The following is a 27,551-nucleotide window of genomic DNA, read 5'->3' on the forward strand; positions in this document are numbered from 1 at the left end:
TATGATTTAGGATTTGGACCAAATGCAGAGAAATAGGACCTAAAAGATTATAAAACCTGGTTATCATGGATGAATTGGGGCAAAGGGCTTGCTTCTGTACTGTATAACTCTGAGTGCAAAAATATTTTTCTTGTAATTGGAAATTTATATTCATTTCCTAAAAGTGTTATTCCATAAAACTTGAATTTGTGAATTCGAAGGAGCTTTTCCACACCCAATTGACTTGGCAACTGTGTTGCACATTACATTGTTCAAGGCCACAAGCAAATGTCTTTTTTTCAAAGTTTCTTTGTGCAGTTCTCACTTTCCATCTGGTCAACGTGCAATAGAAAGATAACAGTCCATGTGCTGCTGAATTGAGATAATTGAAGGATACCATCAATCAAGTTGATGTTAAACCAGGCAATGTAAAGTTCTATACTAGACATGCATAAATTCATATTTATTTTTAATCTAATGCATTGATTTGTACAGATACATTGGAAAAGTTTTCATTCAGGCTACACGTTAGTCTGAAATATGTCAGTTCTTCATTAAGGGCTTAATGGGATAATTATAGAATTTGTAAGTGAATATTTGACTTGACAGCTGATTATGTTCTGCTGGATTCAGGACAAAAGTACTGTTTCACATTGTTTAAACATTAAAATTTTAAATATTTAGCTTTGTCATTCTTTTTAAGTTAACCATAATTAATGCAGTTTACATGCAAATTACTAATGCAGTATTTGGGATTGATTTACCATCTTTAACTGAGGAAAGCATTACAAGACCTGTTGGCCTCCTTGTGTGCGACAATGAGAAGGTAAATTATTCACCAGTCACCTACTCAATGCCCATTTGGGTGTTGTCCAGTCTCTTCAAATCATTAGATTGGACAAAGGATGTAATCCAGGTATGAAGAAATTAGTTCAGTGGGGCAAGAGCAGGCAGAAACAAGAGCAGTCCTGTTTATGGATTTTAGATAAGTGATAGAAATAGAGAGTCAGGAGTTGGGATGTTTTCAGGTCTCCCAACTCTCGTTGCCTTTGTGGAATTTGGCAAGTAATTAACTAAATATATGGTTGAAAAAAATGACTGACATTACAGAGGAGGGTGGAACTAGTAAATTCTGCTGATCAAGAGAGATGATTATAGACACCATGGACCAAATGTTCTCTAGTACTATAACCATATCATTCTATAAAAGCAGCATTTAATGGATCTTTGGTTAAAAAAAAAGCAGCTAGAACATAATTGAACATCCAGAGTTATACCTCACATTAACAGAATAGATTGCATTTATCAGAGGTTCCACATTGCTGGCCCAGCACATCACTGCACAGGAGCCTCATGCAGTGTCCTTGGTCCAAACATTATCAGTTGCTTGATGAATGATCTTCTATCCATCAGAAGTGGGGATGTTCATTGATGATTGCATAATGATGAATTCCCCAGAAAATGAACCAGTCCATAAGTGCATGCAGTAAGTCCTGGGCAACATTCAGCACAGGCTAATAGGTGGTACATCCATCATCCATGTCACAACAGTGCAGGCACTGGCCATCACCAACAGAAGAGAATTCAACCACCCACCCTTGGTATCAAAAGCATCACACTCTGGGTCCAACATCCCAGGAGGCACCAAAAACAGAAACTTACTATGGCTGCATGAGGTTGGATAGTGAGTGTAACTCCCCAAAGCCTTTCTACCATTCATAAAGGGAAAAGACAGCATGAATACTGTTCATCTGTCTTGATGAGTGTAGCTTCAATGCACAATCCAGCTTTATTGCTATTGCACTACCCTAAACATTCATTCCTTATGCCATCGGCTTATGGTGCCTCCAGTGCCTACCATTTAGAAAATGCACATGTGCAAAGTATTTGCCAGAGTTCCTCCTACAGCCTCTCCCAAATGCTCCCATTGCCACAGGTTCTTCAAGTTACATACCACACCGTCTTGAAAACAAACGACTGATTTTCATCACTGGTTTAAATTTAGAACTTTCCACCCAACAGTTATGTGGACGTATCATCATCATCATCAGGGCTACATCAATACAATACGTAATCAGACCATTAGTACCAAAACCCAGATTCTGTAAAAATGAATAAACAAAAAATCCATACTCACATAAATTTGTTCTTTATGGACCATCAGCTCATGTTTGTAAAATATATCTTTCATAACAATGAAGAGAATAGCATGAATTTCTAAAGGATGATATGTGTGCTAAACCACATTTATTGAGGATACAATTAAGTAGCCAACTGGATAGAGGCAACTAGGTAGTTTCCTTTAATATCCAGAAACCTACCATTCTCTGTTTTTAACATAATTAGTGACTGAGTCACTAAAACCTTCCAGTATTGTGAATAGCAAATTAAGTAAAGAAATTTCACCCCTTTTTAGCCTCAAAAGATTTACACCTTCTGTTTAGTGATTGTGAGCTGTAGTTCTGAACTCTGCCATGGATATCATCCACCCTTCATCTACTTTGCAAGGTTCGTAAATTATGAGTAGAATTAGGCCATTCGGCTCGAGTCTACTCCACCGTTCAATCATGCCTGATCTTTCAACCCCTCTCCTGCCTTTCCTGTGTATCCTTTGGTACACTTCCTAATCAAGAACCTGTCAATCTCCACTAAAAATACACACTCGGCCTCCACAGCTCCTTCTAAACTCCAATGAGTACGGGCCCAGAATCATCAAACATTCATAATAGAATAAACCAATCATCCATGGGATTATTCTCATAAACAGTTCTGGACTTTCTCCAACACCTCAAGCCTCAGATATGTAGCCCAAAACAGCTCTCACTTCTCCAAATGTGGTGTGACCTGTGCCTTATAAAGCCTCAGCATTACATTCCTACTTTTATATCCTAGTCCTCTTGAAAAAAAATGCTAACATTGGATTTGCCTTCTTCACTACTGATTCAATTTGCAAATTAGCCTTCTGGAAATCCTGCACCAGCACTCCCAAGACTCTTTGCACCTCCAATGCAAAGCTCCTTAGGAGTTTTATGTTGCTTTTTATTCTTCTATTAGCCTATTCCATTTCTCCTTATTCAAGAGGGATGCCATCCCAGGAACAAGCTTGACAAATCTGCAAAAAGGTACCTATCCAGATATCATCCATCCTTTTCCTTCCAGATGCTGCTTAGCATGCTGAGTAACTGCAGTAATTTGTTTTTCTGTTTTGGATTCCTGCAGCTGCCATATCCTTTGACTCTCTGGCAAATCCTTGTTGCACTCCAGCTACAGGTCTTAATCCTTTCAGTTTAGAAAGACAATTGTTTACCATACCTTTTTACAATTATTGCAGGATGCAAACCTAGCACCAAAGACCCATATGATTTCCTCATTACCTGCTGCACCTGCATGTCAGCTTTCAATGACTGGTTTACAAGGACACCTATTATATCTGAGCGTCAACATTATCCACTCTCCCAAAAAATTCAGCATTTAAAAAAAATTAATTGGGACAACATATTGACTGTTTATTTTTTGTATGAGATGCCTCCTCACTCGCAATTCAAAGAACTGGAGCGTTTAAGAGAACATTAGATGCTTTATTAATCAGAAGAGAACCAAAAGGAACCAGATACACAAAAAAATAGTAGCAAGCTTTGAAAATTGTGTGCGATCCAAATCTTGATTATTACAGAACAGTGCAGTCTTCCTTGCCAATACACCATCTATGCTGTTCATAATCGGGCAGCCCTGCATGTTATGAAGTGCATTCTGATAATTTAATTTTAGACAGAACTGTGTAAACTAAACATCGTGACACAAGAATCAATTGGATCAGGTTATTTGACCTGATTTTGAAGATATTACATGGAAGATCCATTATACATCTCCATTCTTCTAAGTATATGTTACATCCAAGATTACAATTTCACTGCAATTCGCAAAAAGAATAATTAAACATTGCCTCTTAGCAATTTCCCCTCAGTGCCTATTCAAAACTTGAGCTATATTACCTAAATATAGGTACTTCTAAATACTAGATGTAGCAGCAAGTGTATGTTATTCTTGAGATCTTTCGACATGAATTCCAATAATTAGATATGCATAAAATAGTTAATTAGCAGTGGGAAGATGAAGTTGAAATTGCAGTTGAGGGGCACACTGTAAAAATAAAACACAATTCAAAATTATTTTAGTATTGCAGTTTTTAATACCTGCTGTATTAAGCAAGCCCATAAATTATACACGAATCTGCGCTTTTTGGAATGTGCAATGTTTTCAATAAATAATTTGAATTGATAATTCAAGATTAGACATTAAAAGTGAAGATAACAAGTTTCCACCCCCTCTCCCAAAATGCAGTGACATCAGCCAGTGCTGCAAGTGGAATGTATTGTGCAGTATTTTACTAATACTTTTGCCCTCAGGACGATAATATCATCAGGCTCTTTGCTCAGAACAAAATTTGGTAAAAGTTGTTTAAAGCACACAAAATAGTTTTATAATAAATCAATATTTCAAAACATGAAGAACCTAAATAATGAAAAAGCATAATATTTATTAAGACAAGTTGATTGCCAATAAATAAAACAGGAGCAAATTTAACATTGGTTATACAACTTGTAAAGAACATTACATCTTCTACTTTTCGGCAGATTTGAGTAGATAAAGCAGTAAAATGGCCTACAATGTGCATAGAAATCTTTAATACCGTGTAGCCAGGAAATTCACTTTGTTGCACATTTAAGAATATTGAAATTTCAACCAAATTTAAGAATTTGACCAATATAAATGTTTTCTATTTTAGCAGTCTTTTCACCATCAAGATTCACAAAGGTCTTGAGCAAGCATATTTAGTGGCTATACAGTGATACAGTAGTAGGAAGCCATAATCTGCTTGACTTTTAAAAAGCAACACAGTCGACAGCTAAAAATGTTATCCTTTAGCCTCTGACCATTTCCCCAATATAATCAAAAATCAAAATGTTGTTTAATTTGTCCACTCCAGGCTATTTAAAAGCCTAGGCCGAATTAAATGGCAGTAATATGTCAAAACTAAAGTGTGTTTAATTCCTTTTATTTTCATTTTTTAAACAAATAAATGTGTTTTAGTCAAAGTGAAATTATCAACGTTGTGATCAGTTGCTTTTATAGGGCCATTTTAGACGTGAAGAATTAGACACAAGTCTGAAAATATTATTTTGATCAGAACAGGGCCAATGCGAAAAAGGCAGTAGAACACATGGTAGCTCAACACTTTAATTCCATTAAGGGGAACAATTCAATCTCAGTTTGGGCTGCAAAAAAATGTGGAAATGTGGTGTGGATGATATTACTCAGATGGCAGCAAGACTAACAATAAGAGTTTTGGATGGTGGGGAAATAACACTTAATCTGTTTTGGTCTCTTGACGTTAAACGCACTAGTGAACTGCACAATTAATTTCTTTAAAGTATTATTTATAACAGGAAGAAATATAAAATTATGCTGCCACTGAGCTATTCAAGGAGGCAAGCCAATTATTACAGACTTGGAGCACTAAGGGTCTTACAATTATATCAAAATGAAATCCTTGTTTATGTTGGTAACAGAAAGTGCCGAGAAACATACCACTGCTAAAAGTCTATTCAACTCACCATTGCTGAACCAATGTGTAGTGTCACAAATAAAATGAAACACTAAAAAACTGTTAGCTTTACACACAACACTCGTGATTACTCCCACTTATTCCTGCACCGCACAATGTGCACATTAATAAAATTGAAATTTAAACATTACTGTAAGAGTGTACAGTAAAGTTTGTGGAATGGTCAGAAAATAAACAGCTGTAAATACTATGTTTTCTCCATTAAAATATTGCACAAATCCAGGTCTTCCTTTTCACCGATTTAAGACCAATGGTTCTCAACCATACAGCGACAGCTATTGCAATATTTGTCCCTCACACAACAGGGGAAAATGTACAATTTAAAATCTTCTCTATTTTGCAAATTTTACCATTTTAAGATAGAACCTTAGATATTTTCAACAAACACATTTTCCCACACTAGCCATCTGGGCAGTTTCCATTAGCTTGGAATTTCTGCAAGCCACTTAGTGGTACTCCAAAGTATTGAATGCAAAATGTGGATGGAAAGATTTTGAAAATCCATCCAGCCATCACTTAGTTCTACACACGACTGGAACTGCTTGATTCTAAATGTACTCCCTGTAATCATTAGTTATGATCAGAGTTATATCCTGAACCAATTTTTGAGCACCAAGCTAGTCTTATTCATAAAAGACACCGTTTCAAAAGACCCAAGGCCATGAGTTCCATTTGTAATGGAAAAGAACTGTGCAAAAAAGCTTTTAATTCCTACTTTGTGCCACTGTTACAGATTAGTGTTTTTTCTAAAAAAAGGGAAAACTCCAGGTCCAATTATAAAGCTTTTCATCATTTCACAATTTGACATTTCTCCATCCAGCAGCTCTTATGAGGCAGGATTTTCATAAAAAAATATCTGCAAACTTGTAAAAAGATAGTGACAAATTACTTAAAAAAACTTACATTATATTATTTGGACGTGTGTTTCCTCAATGTGCTTGGCAAATACATTGTCATACAGACTGCCCCTTAAAACAGTCCACTGCTTTTCTGCTTTATAATAGCAAATTCAATGGAAGTTTCATTAAGATTCATTCGCTAATGCTTTCTAGCTTATGGTTTCTTGTTCTTGCAACTCATGCCAAACTAATTAAACAACAACTGCATCATAACTTGGTACTCGCTCAGCAAAGTAAACAATCCATTGGAAGTACCATTATTCTACCTGTGCATAATTTGAAGTGTGATTTTTTAAAAAATATACGCAATTGCAAAAATTGTACGACCTATGATTCATTCAGCTGTGAAATCTAATTAGAATTCAGTTATTTTATCAAAATTTTAAGGGCATCCATTACTGTATATTATATGCTCCAGGGATTTTGCACAGAACCTATTTCCTTTAGGAAAATGACCCACAGACTCAGCATGATCAGAGATATTACTGTATTACAAAATTTTCTTTCAGCCTAAATTCAGTACTAAAAACAATTGAACTGAAGTGATTCTTAAGATGGCAAACAGACATTTTAATTTTCTGCACAAATTGTTCATTAAACTGGCACCTAGAGTTTTCCTATACACAAAGCCTTGACCAAAATGTTAATATACCATCAAGTCACTGTTGGAACAAAGCTATACAAAATACCAGACAACACACTGCACTGCAGAAACAGTATCCTTTAACTTAGCAAAAATTCAATACTTCATAAATTGGACCTATATTTCTTGTCACGTCCCAGCAAATAAGCCTTGGGGTAATTGAACTAAAATGATCAAGGAATACAGCTGTATTAATTTTTGTCAAGGAAACTAAATACCCAGCATGCCAATCTTTGCAGAGGTTTTTCATCCTAAAGAGGAACTATAAATGCCAACTATTCCACCTAAAAATCTACAGGCAGGCACCTCTTCATATGCACACACAGATACACAGGTCAGTATGTGCACATATGCATAATTAAGTAAGCCACAGTAGATGTATAATTTAAGAGTTCTTCAATTTAAAAAAATGTTCTCCAAAGCTTTATACTAAAAGAGAAAATAAGCACCCAATATTCCTGAGAGATCTGCTGCATGGGACACTGACAACTATTTGGTGCGAAAACACCATTTTGTATGTCAAATATGAAACCACTATGAACCACCAAAATCCAACGAGGATACTGTTTCTTTAACAGGTATGCATGTTTTACAATTTTTTTAAAATACCTGTAACATCAAAATAATTTCTATGCTAACGTAACCAAACTAATGGTCACTGTTTAGAGTTTCAAATATGTTAGCTCATTTGTATTTAAGTACATAACATCTGGTCAGGGCTTTGTAGATTTTTAAAATAACAGCTTTTAAGTATATGCATATAATTCTTTTAACAACTGCAGTCATGAGTTATTGTCAGTGTTGTACTTAGTACATGATCGCATACAATCAGGGTTCTCCAAATCTCTGACTCTTTGGCTCAGTGGTAGAGATCAGGATTTACTTCTTCCATGGTATCGTAGATGCAAAACCTTCTCAATTGGTTTCATAAGAAGAAAGCAATGCAGCATCCACCGGTTCCATACAAGATGGGCATGTAAAGGATCGCATCAGCCAGTCATCTATACAGTCCAGGTGATAAATATGCATGCATGGAAGAAACCTAATTGGATCACCATAAACAAAGTCCATCATACAAATAACACACCTGTAAAGCAAAAACAAAATACAGTTTATTATGCACAAAAGGTCACTGCACAAATTCATCCAACAGTCCTTCATGTGGGTTTTTGTAACGTTGCCACATTTAATCAAGCAAATTTTTAGTACACAGATAATGTTCAACATTTTATGCTTCCAAAAGTCAACATCCAATGCTCCTCCATTATGATCCCTGCAGGCCGCCAAGTCCCATTAAGATGGTTGCGCAGCAATATGTTTGGGAGGAGGGCGGTGAAAGAGAGAAGGGGAGAAAAACTGATTGAGGGAGTCATCATCATTAACCTTAACCCCATGAAGTCCCATGGTGTTTGGACCAAAGGGATTAAGTCAAACAAACCACATGCTAATCAGAGGAAGGAACTGGAGATGCAGGTTTAAACCAAAGAGAGATACAAAAAGCTGGAGTAATTCAGCGGGTCCAACAATATCCCTGGAAAAAGGGAATAGGTGACTTTTCGGGTCGAGACCCTTCTTCAGACAGAGACCGGGGAAAGGGAAACGGGAGATATAGACAGTGATAAATCAGGATCTCTTTGCCAAGAGTAATTTGTCACACAAAAAATTCTCAGCAGCAACAATGAGCAAGCTAGCCAAGTCCTGAAGGACAAAACTATCAAACTCAGTATCTGCCAGGTGAGGTGAAAATAAACCACTAGCCCTTACCCACACATCAAATACTCCGACCTGCCCCAATATTGCCATCACGCTGACTCAATGAGGAAGTTAAAAGGGACATGCTAGGCTCAGCACCAACCGTGGCAAAGCAACAACAGATCTGGGCACCCATTCTCCCAGTTTGTGTTGAAAGCTTGTGACCCAGAGCTAGTCATGCAATCTTGTTGACAATAGCATCAAGCGCACTTAATACCAATTATTTTTTTAAAGTTTATATTGTGGGTCAACCGGATTACCCAAATCCAGACTTCATTACAGCATTGGCCAAACATGGAGAGAAGGACTGGATTCCAAAATTAATAGTACCTGATTTCTCATTAAGATGCAACAAAGATTGAACCATCAAGCCTCACAGGGAAAGTCCACTAAGCAGAGTCATCACATCGATAAAGGAAGATGGCTGCAGTTTATTTAGATCAGTGATATCAGCACCAGGAGATGGGTGGAGTTCAGTGTAGTGTGCTCAGCGCACTCACTATGAGCGCACTCTTAGGGTGGCACGGTGGCGCAGCGGTATAGTTGCTGCCTTACAGCGAATGCAGCGCCGGAGACTCGGGTTCGATCCTGACTAAGGGAGCCGTCTGTACAGTGTTCTCCCCGTGACCTGCGTGGGTTTTCTCCGAGATCTTCGGTTTCCTCCCACACTCCAAAGACGTACAGGTTTGTAGGTTAATTGGCTGGGCAAAAAATTGTCCCTAGTGTGTGTAGGATAGTGTTACTAGACGGCACGGACCCGGTGGGCCGAAGGGCCTGCTTCTGCGCTGTATCTCTAAAAAAAAAAATCTCATACCTCAAACAACAAAGCAGACCAAGCATGCACACGACAATATTCAGATATGTAACATTTGGCAATGGTAATGCCAAGTGATGATCACCTGCAACAAGAGTGTCCAACTACCCACCCCTAGATACTCCACAGTAATACCATTTCTAAATTTCCAATGAATACCATCCTGGAATCGCCACTGAACAGATTTAGCTGCACCAGCAAATACAATGACAACAAAAGTATGCACACCATAATAGTCATGAGTCAAAACCAATGTTCAACTACGAAATTTGTTTTAGAAGTGATGGGGGAAACTTTTACTTGGCAAGAGCCCTGATTTTTGCCTCCAAATATTTTTTAAAAACCACACATCCATTTTTGTACAGGGAAATTTGCAGTAACCATTTTATAGACTGAGCACCATCTATTTCCCCCAGCAAAAGATTAGTTTAAACATAGAACTTGGAACAACAGCACAGGAACTAGCCCTTCAACCCACAATGTCTGTAACAAACATGACGTCAAGTTAATCTCATCTGCATGCATATTATCCACATCCCTCCATGGCCTGCATAATTAAGTGCCCATCTTAAAAACCTCTTAAATGACTGATATCATCATGACCACCCCATTCCCCCCTTTCCAGACACCTACCTCCTGTGTAAAAATACTTTTTCTATCGGACCATAAAGCCATGCCCCTTAGCCTGACATTTCCACCCTACTTCTACCAGGTCTACCCTCAACCTCCAACATTGCAGAACAAAAATAATCCGAATTCGTCCAATCTCTCCTTAGAAGCTAATACTCTCTAACCCAGACAGCATTCTGGTAAACATAGAAAAATAGGTGCAGGAGTAGGCCATTCGGCCCCTCGAGCAAGCAAATCATGGCTGATCATCTAAAATCAGTACCCTGTTCCTGCTTTTTCCCCATATCCCTTGATTCCTAATCTAACTCTCTTGTGGAAACATCCAGTGAATTGGCCTCCACTGCCTTCTGTGGATTCCACAGATTCACAACTCTCTGGGTGAAGAAGTTTTTCCTTTTCTCAGTCCTAAATGGCTTACCCTTTATTCTTAAACTGTGACCCCTGGTTCTGGACTCCCCCAACATCAGGTACATTTTTCCTGCATCTAGCCTGTCCAATCCTTTAAGAATTTGAAATGTTTCCAAAAGATCCCCTCTCATCCTTCTAAATTCCAGTGAATACAAGCCCAGTCGACCCATTCTTTCATCATGTCAGTCCTGCCATCCCGGGAATTAACCTGGTGAACCTACCCTGCACCCTCAATAGCATTAATGTCCTTCCCAAAATTAGGAGACCAAAATTGCACACGATACTCCAGGTACAGTTTCACCTGTACAACTGCAGTAGGACCTCCTTGCTCTTAAACTCAAATCCTCTCGCAATGAAGGCCAACATGTCAATAGCTTTCTTCACTGCCTGCTGCACCTGCATGCTTATGTTTAGTGACTGATGTACAAGCACACCCAGCTCTCATTGCACCTTCCCTTTTCCTAATCTGACACCATTTAGATAATAATCTGCCTTCCTGTTCTTGCCACCAAAGTGGATAACCTCATATTTATCCACATTATACTGCATCTGCCATGCATCTGCCCATTCATCAAACCTATCCAAGTCACCCTGCAGTCTCATAGCATCCTCATTGCAATTCACACTGCCACCCAGCTTTGTATCATCCGCAAACTTGGAGATATCACATTTAATTCCCTCGTCTAAACCTCTTCTACACACTCAAAAACATCCCGGGTGACCAGAATTGCACACGATATTTCAAATGTGCCGAAATACTTATAAAGCAGCAATACGACTTGCCTACTCTGACACTTGCCTACTCTTACACCAATGAAGGCAAGCCGAACACACCCCTCGTTATCACTATCTACTTGTGTGACTACTTTCTGGATGCAAGATCCCTCTTAATGCCATTAACTGTATACTTTCCCCTTACATTCAAACTCGGAGTGCAACACTTGCTCAGATTAAATTTCATATGCCATTTCTCTGCTTATATCTGTATAGATGATGCTGCTCACCTTTTGACAGCCATCCCTGCTGCCTGCAACTCTACCAATTTTGGGCAAGCTTCCTAAACAACCCATCTACATTTATGGCCAAGACGTGTGGTAAGTTCTAGCACAGATCTCTGTGGAACACCACTGGTCACAGACCTCCAGAATAACATCTTTCCACCACCACCCAGTCACAGTTGCGAATCCAAACTAAGTCAAAATGGATCCCGTGCATCTCAATATTCTGGATCAGTTTACAATGAGGACTATCAAATTTGTAGTTTTGTAATATTAGTGATTCAATAATAAAATTAAAAAACTCACTCTCTAATTTTCTTTTCAGATCCATCTCTTCCCGGGTCATAGACTCCTTTGGGCAGGTGCTGAATGAGACCTATTCTTTGCGCTATTCTGATCTGTTCTTCTTCAGTAAGTTGAGTGGCTAGCCGAGTCTGACTTGGAGTAGGATGATAAACAGGAACTGGAACCTGTTCCTAAGGGTAGAAAGATTATTAAAGACATTGAAACAACGAATGTGCTATTACCAACTGCAAGAGTGTAATACAGAGTATTTAGTGACAGCATTACAAAGGTAACCAGACGACTGCAAAGATGAGCTGGGTAGTCCAACAAACAGGAGATGAAAACTCTGCCTCTTACCATATTAAGCTGAGACAATGAATGCTGGCTCAATCAACTCTCTTCAGTGATGGAGCCCAGAATAAGTGCAAAGGAGAAAAAGTGATAAACAAATGATTTATTAATATCATGACAGCAAGAACAGGTTATGAACTGGATGTTTTGTGTTTAGAATCTCATCATCCCACCCAGTAGCTTTTTCCACCAGCTAGAGCACGTCAGGAGTGCCCCTATGAGCTAGACAGGTGGAGTTACAACCTCATTCAATTAACTCCATAACATCTTAGGCAAAGCAATTGATCGACTGGCATACCATCAGTCATCATAAATGTTCACTGTTCTTCACTGTGCTGCACTGTTACATTAAATGCAGTTCAGCAACTCAAAGGCTCCTCCCAAACCAACAATTACCATCAAGGCCAAGGGCCAGAGAAGCACAGAACATCACACCTGTAAACATCCATACGATTCCACACTTTGGCACCAATGAGCCCTTCGTCACAGCACACCAATCACTTGCCAGGTTTAGTCCTGTCCCCACCTCCTTTCATATCATATCATATCATATATATACAGCCGGAAACAGGCCTTTTCGGCCCTCCAAGTCCGATATCCAGCTTTCTCTCCCATACAGGGCCCCAATTCAAAGCCCTACCTATTCATTCTTGCCACATATGCTGCCTGACCCGATGAGTTGCTCCATCACTGCTTTGCACAAGATTCCAGCATCTGCTGTTCATTGTGACTACAACATTTGTTTCCTTTTGTTCTCTCGACCTACACCCTTGGCTACCATCTCTACCCTTTTCCTCACCCCAACTCAATTGTTCCTAGGATCAATCTCTCCTCACCTGGATCCACCAATCATTTGCTTGCTCTTGCACCACCCCTTCCCCTTCACTTCTTTCTACCAGCTACCATTTCTCTACTCCAGTCTGAAGGGTCTCACTTGAAACGATGCCCGTCTATTTTCTTTATAGAGGCAGTGTGGCCTGCCGAGTTCCTCCAGAAATTTGTTTTATACAAGAGTTTTAACTGTACGAGAGAAACTTAATATTTTGGATGGCAACAGTAAAAGGGTTCTTACCAACAAAAACATTAACTTATTTTTCATCGCAGCCAAATTTCAATGAACAGCAGTGTAGATCAGAATTTTGTTTTCATAACATGGCACAATTAGAGTTTACCATTCTTACACTGCAAAACTGATGGCACATGCGCGCACACACACACACACCTGTGACTCGCTGCTCCCGCTCAGATGTGTTGTTCGGCAGCCTTCTCTAGTGCGATCAAGGAAATTGCCAAAGTGTTGGTTTTCTTATCAGTAAATGGAGATCATCATCTCTCCACGTAACTAAACTCACCATAAAATGTTTCTTGCAAAATTGCATTCCGACCTTCAACCTTCTTTATTTCACCAACCTTTTTCTCCTGATGAGACAGCACAGAAACAGGCCCCTTGGCCCAACTCGACTAAGATGGCCAATATACATTAGTCCCACCTGCCTGATTGATCCCTCTAAACCTTTCCTATCCATGTGTCTTTACTTATTTTAACTATTGTTAGTCATGGTGTTATACAGCATGGAACCAGGCCCTTCAGCCCAACCTCAAAGTTTATCTATCTGTTGCATGACATTCAGGGAATAGTCAGGTTAGTTTGTCAAACAATCCTGGAAGAGAAAGAGATGAGTTAGTTTGTAGTTGGTTACTTTGCAACTCAGATAATTGGTTTCATTGGTGTGCTGAATTGGTGTGTAGCCACGCGCGCACACGCACACACAAATCAACTACAAACAGGTCTTCAGTCTCTCAGGACAAACCATCAATGATATGTTGGATCATATTACAGATATTTTTCTCTGGCCTTCATCATTCAGGGAACTGAGTATAGAAGTTGAGATGTTCTGTCAGTTGTACAGCACACTAACACAACATTCCAACTTGCAGTGAACAAACCACCTGTGTCAGTCTCTACTTATTTACATATATTTTTCCTTCACATTTCCACTAGATGAAAAGGCTCTCTTCATAAATGCTACCTTCACAAACAAATGCCCATTTCTCCTTGATGTGTATTGCCTGCCATTAATTTTCTACAAACATTGCTCTTTATTTATATTCCAGTCTAATTCTGCGAATTGTTCTATACCTTCTTGCAAAATTGCTTCCAATCACACTTAGCTCACTAAAGTCAGTCCATTAAAATATTTTTTTACTATTTCAATGCACGATACAATTTTTTATTTCTTTCATTTAGCCACTTCTTTACCACATTTTATCTAGCAACATCAGATTTGGACAAAAATGATAAACTGAAGGAGAAAATCATATCAGAGAGGAAACGCTGGTTTGATTTATGCCAAGAAGATTATGCCATTGCCAAATTAGTTGTTTATAACTGACATACGAGGCACATTGTCAATTAATTTCCTCTAAAGGGTATCCAGAATTTCTCTGGTGTAAAGTACGGAATACCACAAAATTAAGAGATTAGTAGATATGGAGTTCCCCTCGTCCTTGCTCTTTAACTCCACAGCCAACACATCATTCACCAGCATTTCTGCCATCTTCAACGTGATCCCACCACCAATCACATCTTCACATCCCCAACCCTTTCTGTAGAAACCATGCCCTCTGCAATTCCTTGGTTCATTAATCCGTCCCATCCAAACCCGTCCCTCACCGAGTACTTTCCCAAGCAAGTGCAATAGATGTAACAGCTGTCCCTATCCCTCGCCACCATCCAGGGATCACAGCAGGCCTTCAAGGTGAGACGCAGGTTCAGATACACCTCAACAAATCTCATCTTCCGCATAGTGCTTCTGATGTGGCCCCCTTTAAATCGATGAGACCAAGTATTTTCCCAAATGGCAATCTTTTTGCTAAACACGCACTTGGTCTGCCAAGACCTGCTGGATCTCCTGGTTGCTAAACATTAACCCCCTTTCCAATTAGCATACTGATATTTCTGTCCTGGGCCTCCTCCATTGGCAGTGAGAGGCCAATCTCACTGGAGGTACAAAATCTCATGCCCCCTGGTGACCTTTCCCTCATCTTTCTTGTAGCCCCCACCCCCCCCAAATCCTGCTATCATTTGCCAGGCTCTGCTCCATCCCCACCTAATTTCCAGCTTTCCCTACTATAATCAGTCTGAAAAAACACCCCGATCCAAACCATCACATATATTCCCTGAACCGCTCTTAGGGCTAAAGGAATCAAGGGATACGGGGGAAAAAGCAGGAATGGGGAACCGATTTTAGATGATCAGCCATGATAATATTGAATGGTGGTGCTGGTTCGAAGGCCGAATGGCCTACTCCTGCACCTATTTTTCTAAGGCCACATGGCTCACTCCTGATCTTAGGCATTGGATGGCAATACACAGCTTGTGTTACTTGACAGCTAAGAATGAAGTAATTACTTCTATGGTCGTTTTGAAATGAGAGAATCCATGTTGATTAGTGTTTGCACCATAAATTTTCTCATGGTCACTTTACAGATAACAACAGTGATGTAGGAGCCAATTGTGTTTACTGGCTGTCTTAGCATATTATATTATTTTGCATCCTGCTGTATTATTTTTGGGCACGGGGGTTGTTGTGAGATGAATACTAGGCTTACATATATGGGCATATATGGACTGGGAGGAGCCAGAACTATGGGTATAATTGGGAAGGCAGTGACGTTATGCGTTAGACACAAAGGAGCCATGGCAAGATACGAATTCTTACCAGATCTATGACCAGAGATATACTAATCTGTTTGTATTACTACTTCAATAAACAACTAATTAAACTGAAACATTGTGAAGATCTGTCTGTTGTTGTTTTCATCAAGAATGATCACTCCACTCGTTTTGTGAAAGTGGTAAGCTTAAGGACTTTATTGGGAAGGACTAAGTTGCCACTACAGAGTAAAAATTTACCTCAGCCGGTGTGAATAAATCAAAAGCTGACCTCAGTGAGTGATGATAAAGTTGACCTGTCTCTAAAGAGTCATTTAAAGTTATAATTGGCTCAAGGAGTGGGACTGGAGCGTGTGTATCGACTCGACGGAACAGGGATTGTTTTGTTTTGCAAGCCTGTACCAAATACTACGGAATGATCAGGGATCATTACCTGCGTTGATCTGACTACGGAGATTGAAACTTCAAAAGCCAGTGAGTGCTGCATTAAGCTTTATTGGAAAAGCTGTTTTTCAGAAGTTGTATTGGAAAAGTGCTACTAAAAAATTTGGAAATGCCGAGAACAAAGAAGTGACCTTGAGCATCGCAAGTTATCAGCTTGTTTTGAATTCCTTGGAAGATACGGCTTTTTGGCAACACATCTTAAAGGAATGCTTGTACTTAGATCTGATGTTCGACTCCAGTCAAAAAGGCCCAACAGAGGATGTGACTTCTGCGGCAACTGAGGAAACACAATCTGCCACAGGCAATGATGGTCCAATTCTATACTGCTATCATTGAGTCCGTCCTCACCTTCTCCGTCATGGTCTGGTTTGGCTCAGCCATCAAGCACGACATCCGGAGGCTGCAACGGGTTGTTCGATCAGCCGAGAAGCTGGTTGGCTGCAACCTTCCCCCCCATTGACGAACTGTACACTGCAAGGGCCAGGAAGCGAGCGGGCAAGATCATCTCTGACCCCTCTCACCCTGGCCACAAAATCTTTGAAGCACTTCCATCTGGAAGGCGGGGGCATCAATGTCGGGAGCCACGACCACCCCGACGTGCAGCAGCAGCGTCTACGCCCGCCCCGGATCGCGGGGCTGGGGTCGGCCCGCTGCGGACCTTTCATCGTCCGGCACGGCCTGGAACGTGGCAAGTACAACAGCCTGACCGCGAGAGAAGACGGCAGGGGAAGAGAAAAGACATTCTGGCCTTCCATCACAGTGAGGAGGGGACTGGAGGAGACTCACTGTGATGGATGTTTCTTTTTTTTGTGTTTTGTGTTGGTTGGGGTTGTGTAATTTGCTTATTTTATTGCTCTTATTGTTGGACAGTGGGTGAAGAAATCTCATCCAAGATGCTGCAATAGCAGCAACCAAGACAAGACTCAACATACTTGATGCTATGAATTCAAGAAGCAGCTTGGTAGCAGACCTCCCAACATTTAATTTTACAAATTCATAATTTTGATGTCCAAAATTCAGAATTTTACATCAAAATTCATAATAGGGCACGTAATGCAACTTTTCAGCAAAATAAAGTATGCATGCCAAATGCGCATACGCATTGTGCTACATTCATATGTGAAAAACGACTATTATTTCCAACAGTCTGTAGTTCTTGGACTACATGTACAACGTCAGGCCTGAGTATATTCTGCTATTTATAGAAAGGTTATTGAACAGAAATACTTTTTACAACACAAAGAAAAAATTGTTTTGTTTTTTCTATTTTGCTTTTTCCTTACACATCCCAATTCTCTTGATATTGAATAAAAGAACAATGGTCATAAAATGTATGACTAAGTTATGAAGACAGAGTTTTATTTTAAACTGCACATACCTAATTTCATTGAAGACATACTTGATCCAGTGGTCTTCAACAGTAAATCACAACGGTCCATGTCCCCCCACCCCTACTCCCCCCTACTACCCTCCCCTCCCCCCTCCCCTCCCCCCTTCCCTCCACCCCCACTCCCTTTCCCTCCACCCCCACTCCACCCTCCCTTCCTCCGCCCCCCCACCCCCCCCCTCCCAATCACCCACCCCATCCCCTCCAAATTCGGAAGGGTTGGGAGGTCGGTGATAGTATCTGATGGGATGAACTCTTATGTTCAAAAGAAAACATCAGTTAAATTAAAGCCGCAAACAGCCAAAAGCAGTTTTGCAATGACTGCAAAACCTGTAGAAGCACAGGTGAAAGAAAATCATCCTGAAATACTTCACATCGAACAAAAGGACAAAGAAAAGAAACCAGAACATGCAGAACAGAAGGGAAAGCCAATTGCGAGTGATGCTGTTCTCCCATCTCAAACGTGTGGGCATATTGGGGCCGGTCATGAAACCTGCATCTCCTCCAAAGCAGTCCAAGCTAATCCATTGGCTGGAGAATCTGGTCCTGAAAATACTTGTCTGAGCACAGAGATGACGGAGACCAACTCTGAACTAATACCAGATATTAAACTGACTGTATGATGAAGCAGTTGAGAGCTTTGTTCGAGATACTAATGTTAATCCACAACCACCGTATGAAGTGCTGAAAGACAATGGATCGCTGTTGCATTCAGTTGAAGTAGCACCAGAAATCGTGAATCTTCGGATCAAGAAATGATAACTGGAAACTTCAGGGGATCCTGCACCAGAAAACCCAGCACACGCTGAAGGTGTTTCAACCAAAGTAATTGCTGAAAAAACAAGTTCCACAGAGAACTCTACAGGTTTTGTCGACGGTGGAAAAATAAATGAATCCATCACCAGCGAAACTGAAGATGACCATCCAGAAATCTGTTACAAATGAAACTACTCTGGATGGTGAACTGAGAAACCAGAGTACAGTGGAGGATGGACTCTATTGTCAAGAATTACCTTTCAAGCAAAAAAACAGCAGCGAAAGTGGCTACGGCACTTTCATATCTACGACTGGAGAACGATAGCAATGAAGTGCATATTGCGTTCATAATGGAAAAATCCTGAGTCCCATTAAAACAGATGACGATTCTCAGAATGGAGATTACAGCTGCAGTTCTAGCTGACGGAGTTGACACAAAGCTGCAAAAAGAATTACAGCTTCAACTGGACAAATCCATCTTCTGGACCGATAGCACAATGGTGCTTAAGTACATCAACAACAAAACCAAACACTTTCAAACATTTGTAGCAAACAGAATCTCTTTTGTAAGGGATGCTACTGATGTATCACAATGGAGACATGTTAGCACAAAGGAAAATCCTGCAGATGAAGCATATAGAGGGCTAACAGTAGACCGCTTCTTAAGCTGGAAGAGAAGATGGAAGATCCTGGCTAATGGGCTAAATATTGGAGGCCATACCAGATGCACAAGGTCTTGTGCGCGTTGTTCAACTTCAGACTAAGAGCAACATCTTGGAAAGACCGATAACAAGGATATGTCTGCTCCTAGATGCTGATATCTGAGTACAGCAAAGATTGGCGGCTTAAAGATTGAAGAAACTCTAAAGTATAGTAGATGCCAACATATAGTGCATGCTTTATTTTGATTATGTGTGAAGTTTTTATGGCTTCTTTTAATGTTTATTAGTAATTGTTTTGTGTAGGAGCCATGTGTGTTTACTAGCTGTCTTAGCATATTATATTATTTTGTATCCTGCTGTATTATTTTTGGGCACTTGGGGGTTGTCGTGAGATGAATACTAGGCTTACATATATGGGCATATGTGCATATATGGACTGGGAGCCAGGGGATGAGCCTGAATTATGGATATAATTGGGAAGACGTTATGTGTTAGACATGAAGGACCCATGGCAAGATACAAATTCTTACCAGATCTATGACTAGAGATATACTAATCTGTTTGGGCAGTTTTGGTCCTTGTTACATTCAGCCATCCAACCATGTGCACAATAGAGGCAATTAGCACATTGGCGTAACCAGACATGAAGGCAGTATTACTACTTCAATAAACAACTGATTAAACTGAAACGTGAAGATCTCTTGTTTGCGTCAAGAATGATTACTCCACTCCTTTCGTGAAAGTGGTAAGTGGCGGCGGGAAGTGGCGGCGTCTAACGGCTGCGGCTCGCTAGCAGTCTGTTCGTCTTTTTTCCTTTTTATTTGTTGTGTGTCGGTGTTGGGATGGTTTTTGTTTTTTTGTTGTTTTTTTTTGGTTGTGTATGTGTGGGGGGTGGTGGTGTGGGTGGGGGGGTGGGGGAAACCTTTCTCTTTAGGTCTCTTCCTCACAGCGCGGGGTGCGGCTCGGCCGCGGGGCCTAACATCGCCCGGTGCGGCTCGGCCGCGGGACTTTACATCGCCCGGCGCGGCTCGGCCGCGGGGCCTAACATCGCCCAGTGCGGCTCGGCCGCTGGACTTAACAGTGCCCGGTGCGGCTCGGCCGCGGGGCCTAACATCGCACGGCGCGGCTTGGCCGCGGGGCCTAACATCGCTGGTGCGGCTCGGCCGCTGAACTTAGCGGTGCCCGGTGCGGCTCGGCCGCGGGGCCTAGCATCGCACGGCACGGCCGTGGGACTTAGCTGCGCACGGCTCGGCCGCGGGGCCTTCCGTCGCCCGGCTCGGCCGCAGGATGTTTTAGCGCCCGGTGCGGTTCGGCCGCGGGGACTGCCATCCCCTTGCAGGGACTGTGCGGGTCGGTCGGGAACGAGCTGTCTGTCCGTGGGCGTGGGGAAGAGAGTGGAAGTTTTGTTGCCTCCATCACAGTGAGGGGGTGTTTGGAGTCACTGTGATGGACGTTTGTGTTGGGGTCAAGTGTCTTGTGTTCTTTTTTGTGTATGACTGCTATGTAATTTCGTTCGGTACCTTGGTACCGAATGACAAATAAAGCTCTGTTGAACTGTTAAGGACTTTATTGGGAAGGACTAAGTTGCCGCTACAAGTAATATCAAGATAACAGCCACTTTTAGCATACAAACCAAGAGTGAGCAAGTGAGCTACTAGGTCACTGAAGTCTGCTTCATCGTTTAATAACAGCTGATCTTTGCTAACATCAACACCATATTCCCATCTACCTAAAGTAATCTCTCACTCCCTTGTTTTAGCTAGCTTCTAATTCGGACTAATACTGAATACTAATTAACAATACTGGTCTTTGCCAAAACCTCGTGAATCTCAAAGAAATTCTGCTTTGCCCATTTTAAATGACTTATTTTTAAACAGCAAGGCAAATCGGTGATTATGGTGGTATTGTATACAGTGAAGACGATTATTAAGAATTAGTGGGATTTCGATTAGCTGGGTAAGCATGTCTAGGAATGACAAAAGGAGTTTAATTCAGACACGTGTGAGGTGTTGCATATTAGGAAGTCAAACAGTGAACAATAGGGCCCTGGAGAGTGTTGTAGAGCACTGGAATGTGTTGTAGTGCCGAGAGATCTAGGAGTACAAATACATCGTTCCCCAAAAGTGGCATCACGGATAAATAGGATGGTGAAGAAGGCTTTTGACACACTGGCCTTCAGTCACAGAATTGAATAAAGTTACGTTTTAGTTGTCCAAATCTTTGGATTTCGTCAACCTGCCATGAAAGATGCCATTAACCTGGACATCGTGATTTATCGTGATCGCAGAAAAGATTTACGAGGATGTAACCAGGACTCAAGGAACTGAGCTATAAGAAGAGTTTGGGCAGGCTAGGACTTTATTCCTTGGAACACAGGAGGCTGGTGTGATCTTAGAGATGTACAAAATCATGAGGGGAATACTCAAGGTGGATGCACATAGGCTTTTACCCCAGGGGAGTGGAAATCGAGAATTAGAGGGCATACGTTTGAGGCGAGGTGAACGATTTATTAGAAAGCCGAGGAGCAACTTTTCCCACACAGAGGGTGGCGGGTATATGGAACAAGCCGCCAGAGGAAGACTATGAAAAAAGGTACAATAACAAGGTACAAAACAATACTTAAGTAATTTGAATCCAGGTACATGGATAGGAATGGTTTTAATCCCAGGCAAATGGGCATCTTGGTTGGCAAGGATGAGTGGGTGTACATGACATGTGACTATGACTAAATCCAGATACGCCCACATGAGGAAATATCCTCTCCACATCTAACCTGAAGAGACTCCTCAGATTCTTGCATTTGCATTTGCCTCCACACTGAACCTCAAACATTCAAGTCAAATTTATCCAATTGTTTCTCATAAGACAATTCACCCATGCCATCAATATTAATCTGGAGACTCCTAGACTGCTTCTAATGCATTGTCATCCTTTCCAAGTCCAACATTATACACGGTACTCCAGATGGAGGCCTCAAAAATGTCCTGTTATGAAGCATAATCTTCGTACTTCTGTTATTCAATTCCCCTTGCAATAAACGATGACCATTGTTAGTTTTGCAAATCATCTGCAGTACCTGCGTACAAGACCATGACTGATTATGCACTCGACTCCCAGATCCTGTACACTTCAGGTCTCCGCGCTCATTCATAGTGTAGTTAATCGTTATTTTTCTCCATGAAAAATTTCACATAATCCAAGTTTGTACTGTCAGATATTTGTCTACTTGTTAATCTGCATCTCTTTGTACCCTCCATATGTCCTCTTCACAACTTATTCTCCTATTTACCTATGTGCTGTCAGCAGGTTCAGCACCCCTACCATTGGACCAACCACACTACAAGAGGTAGCTAACACGAATAGTAAAGTGCTTAAAAGTTGTACGGTCACTTTAAACCTGTACCTTACCGTTTCAATGTTGTTGCTGTAATTTGTAATTACAAATTGTAATCTATACATTTGTAATCTATAATTTGTAAAGGATGGTAACAGTAAAATAAAGATTTGAAAAATATAACATTATTTCTATTAAAATGGTGCAATGACAAGTAATAAATTATAATGGACAGTTATGTAAAAAATAATGCTATCTACAAAGAAGTAGATTTACATTTTAAAACAACAGAATGCGAAATTCGGCGCACTAATTTAAACAATGGTGTTTGTTGGAAACAGGACACAGCTCAGGACAGAAGTAGTATATTATATCTACATGCAAAGTAGGATATGTGAGATAGAGAGCACTGGTTAAGATATAGCAAGAACCCAGCGTGGGGCTGAAATAAAGGATACCATTTGTCAGAGAATTCCAGATGAGTAAAGAATGCCAGGCAAAGAATAAGATACGGCGCACTTTGCAAAAAAGATAACTAATGAAGCAAAAATAGAGTTTCAAATAAGCGGTGGTATATAGTTCTCGAAGATAGAAAAAATGCTGGAGTAACTCAACGGGACAGAATGCTGGAGAGAATAGATGACGTTTCGGGTCGAGACCCTTCTTCAGGTCTAAAGAAGGGTCTCGCCCCGAAAAGACACCTATTCCTTCTCTCCAGCATTTTGTGTCTGTCTTTGGTTTAAACCAGCATCTGCAGTTCCTTCCTACATGTATAGTTCTTGAAGTTGGTAGATAGAATACAAGATCAAAGAGAGAAAGAAAAAAGGAAAGAATGAGCAGGTAGTAAATGCAATTTGTGATGCTTCTATCAAATATACCTGTACCAAGAGTGGTTTCTTATAGTTACAAACATTTTTCTGGAGTTAGATTAAATCCTCATTTCATGCTGTACAAAGGTTTGACTGGAAAAGGCCAATGGCACACCCAGTCAAATGACTTTTGTTTGCTGGAAATGGCTTATCTGCATGAAAGAAACATTACCTTATGTCTCAATTTAGTGGCACTGTGGTTACCATAATAATTGGAATATTCATGAATCATTACAAAAAGTTCATTCAGAATTGGAAATAGTTTGGATATTTGACTTCTTGCAACAAACAAGTGCATAATATATTTGTATAACAACTGTTTTGTTCCTCCCTGAAGTATAGTACTTATTTATTTTCCCTACCTGATCTGATCATCATCTCTCTGCATAAACAGAAGATGACATCCTCTTATTTTGCCTGTCAGCACCTTTTACTCTAGGCATGCATAGTACGGCTGGACCTGAACCGAATATATGCAGTTGGGTCTCACATGGAAACCAGGCGTGACATTGTAACAAACAATAGCATTTAGACATTGACTGCATTACATACACTGTTATCTGTAGGAGGATTTTAGTTTACAACCTAATGCAAAATTTCATATGCATGTGACAAATAAAGGGCAATATTAACAAGTCTTTTCAAATCTGGTCAAAATAAAGACGAGACCAATATTATTGCCACAAATTAAAAATGGTAGTAAACATTAAATAGGAGTATTCAACCTTAGAATCAAAAGGTTGCAAAGTTTCTTTATATCACACATTAAACCATTGAACGAAACAAAACAACATTTGAGTAAAGGTTATAGGCTGCATGAAGGATAAATAGCACCACCTGTTTGACAATATTTCCCAAAGTAGTCCAGCAACATAAATATTTAGTCATATCATGCACAAGAAAAAAAGATGCATCTGACTAGATTTACTATACCCTGTAAAACAAAGAGCTGGAATGACTCAATGTCAGGCAGCATCTCTGGATGATATGGACGAGTGATGTTTCGGGTCAGAATGCTTGTTCAGTCCAATCTGAAGAAGGGTTCCGATCCGAATTGGAGGAGCTTTTGATTTGGACAAGAGAAAAAGAGGGACAATGCTCAGGAGAGATTTAAAAATCAAGACAACTTTAAAAATGGAGGCAACCATAGATGCAAAGAGTAAATGGAACTTGGTGTGATCAGGCAAGGTTGTGGATCACCCCAAGTTTGCATAAATAATCGTTGGCTACAAGTGCATTGAAATTGGCAAGATATAAAAGTAACAAATATACCATTGGATGTTTCACCTGCTGATGCACTGAGACAGGGGCAAGCCTGGCAAATTCACAAAAGGTGGAAATATGACTATTTATTGATAGCATGGATGGAAGGACTCCTCACAGTTAAACAAAATCCAAGGTATTAATCAGTTTCATTCAACTTCAGGGTGACATGGATTGACGGCCTGTAAGTCAAGTTTATAGTTAGGTCCAAGATAATGACTTACAAATAATATTTAATCAATCAAAATTTTTGCTCTTTCATGTCCAGTTATTGGACAAAATCTGATAATTTAGAGTGAAGGGAGATCTAAAAAGATACAGGGAAAGATGGATTGTATACAACAAGTGTTCTTGTGGAAACTGGTGCTGTCCTTCGATAACATCGAGGGCCAGGATGTTGACAGTGAACGGGGAATCAAGAACCTATGGAGGACAATCGATAAAAGTAATGAAACAGGAAGAAACTTGCAGGAGTTTCCCTGACTGTATCTGTATGAACAAGAACTGAACTAGGCAAGTGCATTTTCATCTGGCTGAAAGAGAGTAGCGGGGTCAATTTTTTGAAAAGCCTAGACAGGATTAGAGAAGCAAGCAGGGATAGTTTACCTTTGTCAATTATTTAGGATACTGTATAATATCAGCTAACATGGGTGATGGGATGGTCACATCATACAGCAAACCGGCACAGACCTACTTGAACTTTATTCTGTTTTAAAACTGTTTCTAATTTTGTTTCACTGGGTTGTCTAAATTTATACTGATTAACTAATTAATTTATTGCATCGTACGGAAGGCGCATTCCCAATCTCGTTGTACCCCCTGTACAATGACAATAAAGATATATTGTATTGTATTAAGGGAATGGGCAGGGGTTGTATCAAGATCAATAAAATAAATGAACACTTTTGCCTAAAACCTAGATATTAAAAAGGTGAAAGTGAGAGTCTGCCTCAGTAGTTGCAAACAAAAAAGTGAAAGGGGGAACAAAATATATTTAATATATTATAAATTCATAAAATTTAGAACAAAACAAAATGTTTGACATTTTCACTCAAAGAAAATGCTTTTGTAAAGTACTATTTTTTCTCTGCATCACATTTGACCTTTAACAAAGTTTGCCAACTATTTGTTTCTTAGTGTTTAAACTTATGACCTATAGTTCAGCATAAAACATACCAGTAACTTTGAATAGTTAAGAAACCAACGGTTTACTTTCACTTGGTTAACTTGGTTCACATTGTGAAAATGGGATGGACAAATGTGGGGAACGGCGAAATTAGCAAGCTTGATTCCACAAATAATAATGATGTCGGATCACTTGGAAAAGGCTTGGGTCAAAACAAAGAGTAGACGGAAGAATACTCAATCTTACATGGCAAGGGGGTTTACAAATTGCACAAGTTCTGCGTAATGGGTGTTTTTCTTGGGTATTTGTCAAACATTGAACTACGATTTTGAGGTATGACATAGTCAAGATCTGCGTTCAAGTTCAGTAGAGGCAATCAATACAAATAAAAACATACATCTTTATAGAATCATAATCTGCCTCTGAAATAGGAACACAACGATTCCTTATTCTCTACAGACACAACAGTGTACTCATTTCACAAAGCCGTCCTGTTTTTCCCGACTCCATTAATTGTGCCAAAAAGATGTATCAATAACATTTCATTATTATACCGTTTCATAATGAAATGGAGAATAGGCCCACTTTGGAGTTTTCAAAATGTTAAGCCCATGATTTGAACGTAATAACATTTCGTTTGATTTGCAAAGTTACAATAAGCAAGTCATCGGCCGAACTTTGAAATACTGTATATAATTTCAACTCGCATGTCTGGTAGCCGGGTAGGAGGGGGCGGGGAGCAAAGGTGTTTAACCCCCATTGACTAAATACAGATAGTGAAAATAAGAAATGTTAAATGGAAATCCGACAATGGATTTCTTTAAACGCTGGCAGCAACCCAGGATCCCGGTGCACTGAGAGCCATATGACAAAGAAACTTGCCAAAAAAAGACAAAGACAAACCTGATATGGCGGCGGCGGCTCCTGGTCTATTTCGGTGCCATCTCCGTAACTCGCCCGGTCAGAAGACTCATGGAGCAAAGAAATGTCGTCAGACGTCGGAGATTTCAAACAATTTCCCATATTTCTCCTTAAAATTTACACCGCATTTACCATTCCTGCTTGACCGCGAAGGGAGGAGGGGGGTGAGGAGGAACAGACGGGCGGAAAACGGTGTAAATGAAATAAGTGTTTCTTTCGGAGGACCGTCGCGTCGCTGCTATTTTTCTTTCACCAGCAAACGCTGAGCATTTCCTTCTGCCAGGAGAAAGGCCGCGCAGCTTTGTGCTGCGGGAATAGAAAACAAATAACAAGCCGCCCCGATACTCGAGGGCGGGTGAGGAGACAGCCGGGGACTACCAGCTTTCAATTAATACAAGACGATAACGTGTTTTATTAAACATGTGGCAGTTGTGTTTTCTAACAAAAGAGCCCGGTGTCTTGCGCCTACACCCCTCAACTGCAGCTTTCCCCTTTATTTCATCGTCTTCTTCCTCCCTGCGCCTCAAAACTGGCCTGTTTGCGTGAGGATTTGCGTATTGCGTCACTGCCCAATGCACGCACACTGACGTCAGCGGATTGTTGCGACCACTCGGAACGAAGCTGCAATGTAGGTGGAAGTGGTTGCATACAATCAGTAAAAATCATTTTACCGTGTGTATGCCTCCTTTTTACCTTCCCCTCAGCTAACAATGAACCATTCTATATTT

The 27,551-nt window shown here is 40.3% G+C and overlaps 1 protein-coding gene across 1 annotated transcript; it reads right to left on the bottom strand.

The window, feature by feature from the left end:
• Positions 1-3,864: 3,864 nt before the first annotated feature.
• Positions 3,865-27,539, bottom strand: rnf11b (ring finger protein 11b). Its single transcript, XM_078408555.1, has 3 exons — positions 26,806-27,539; positions 12,056-12,225; positions 3,865-8,234 (listed from the first exon to the last, which is right to left on the bottom strand). Exons 1-3 carry the CDS (start codon positions 26,923-26,925, stop codon positions 8,063-8,065), a joined length of 462 nt encoding a protein of 153 aa, XP_078264681.1. The 5' UTR covers positions 26,926-27,539; the 3' UTR covers positions 3,865-8,062.
• Between the last annotated feature and the right edge of the window lie 12 nt (positions 27,540-27,551).

The sequence above is a fragment of the Rhinoraja longicauda genome, chromosome 11 (assembly GCF_053455715.1).
Source record: "Rhinoraja longicauda isolate Sanriku21f chromosome 11, sRhiLon1.1, whole genome shotgun sequence".
NCBI classification, from domain to species: domain Eukaryota; kingdom Metazoa; phylum Chordata; class Chondrichthyes; order Rajiformes; family Arhynchobatidae; genus Rhinoraja; species Rhinoraja longicauda.

Bases quoted from the DNA above. Each gene is read 5' to 3' on its own strand.
- rnf11b (XM_078408555.1), bottom strand. From the start codon at position 26,925: ATGGGAAATTGTTTGAAATCTCCGACGTCTGACGACATTTCTTTGCTC. The intron at 12,226-26,805 runs GTTTGTCTTTGT...TTCTACCCTTAG, and splicing joins AGCCGCCGCCGCCATATCAG to GAACAGGTTCCAGTTCCTGT. The intron at 8,235-12,055 runs GTGAGTTTTTTA...TTTGCTTTACAG, and splicing joins TCTGAAAAGAAAATTAGAGA to GTGTGTTATTTGTATGATGG.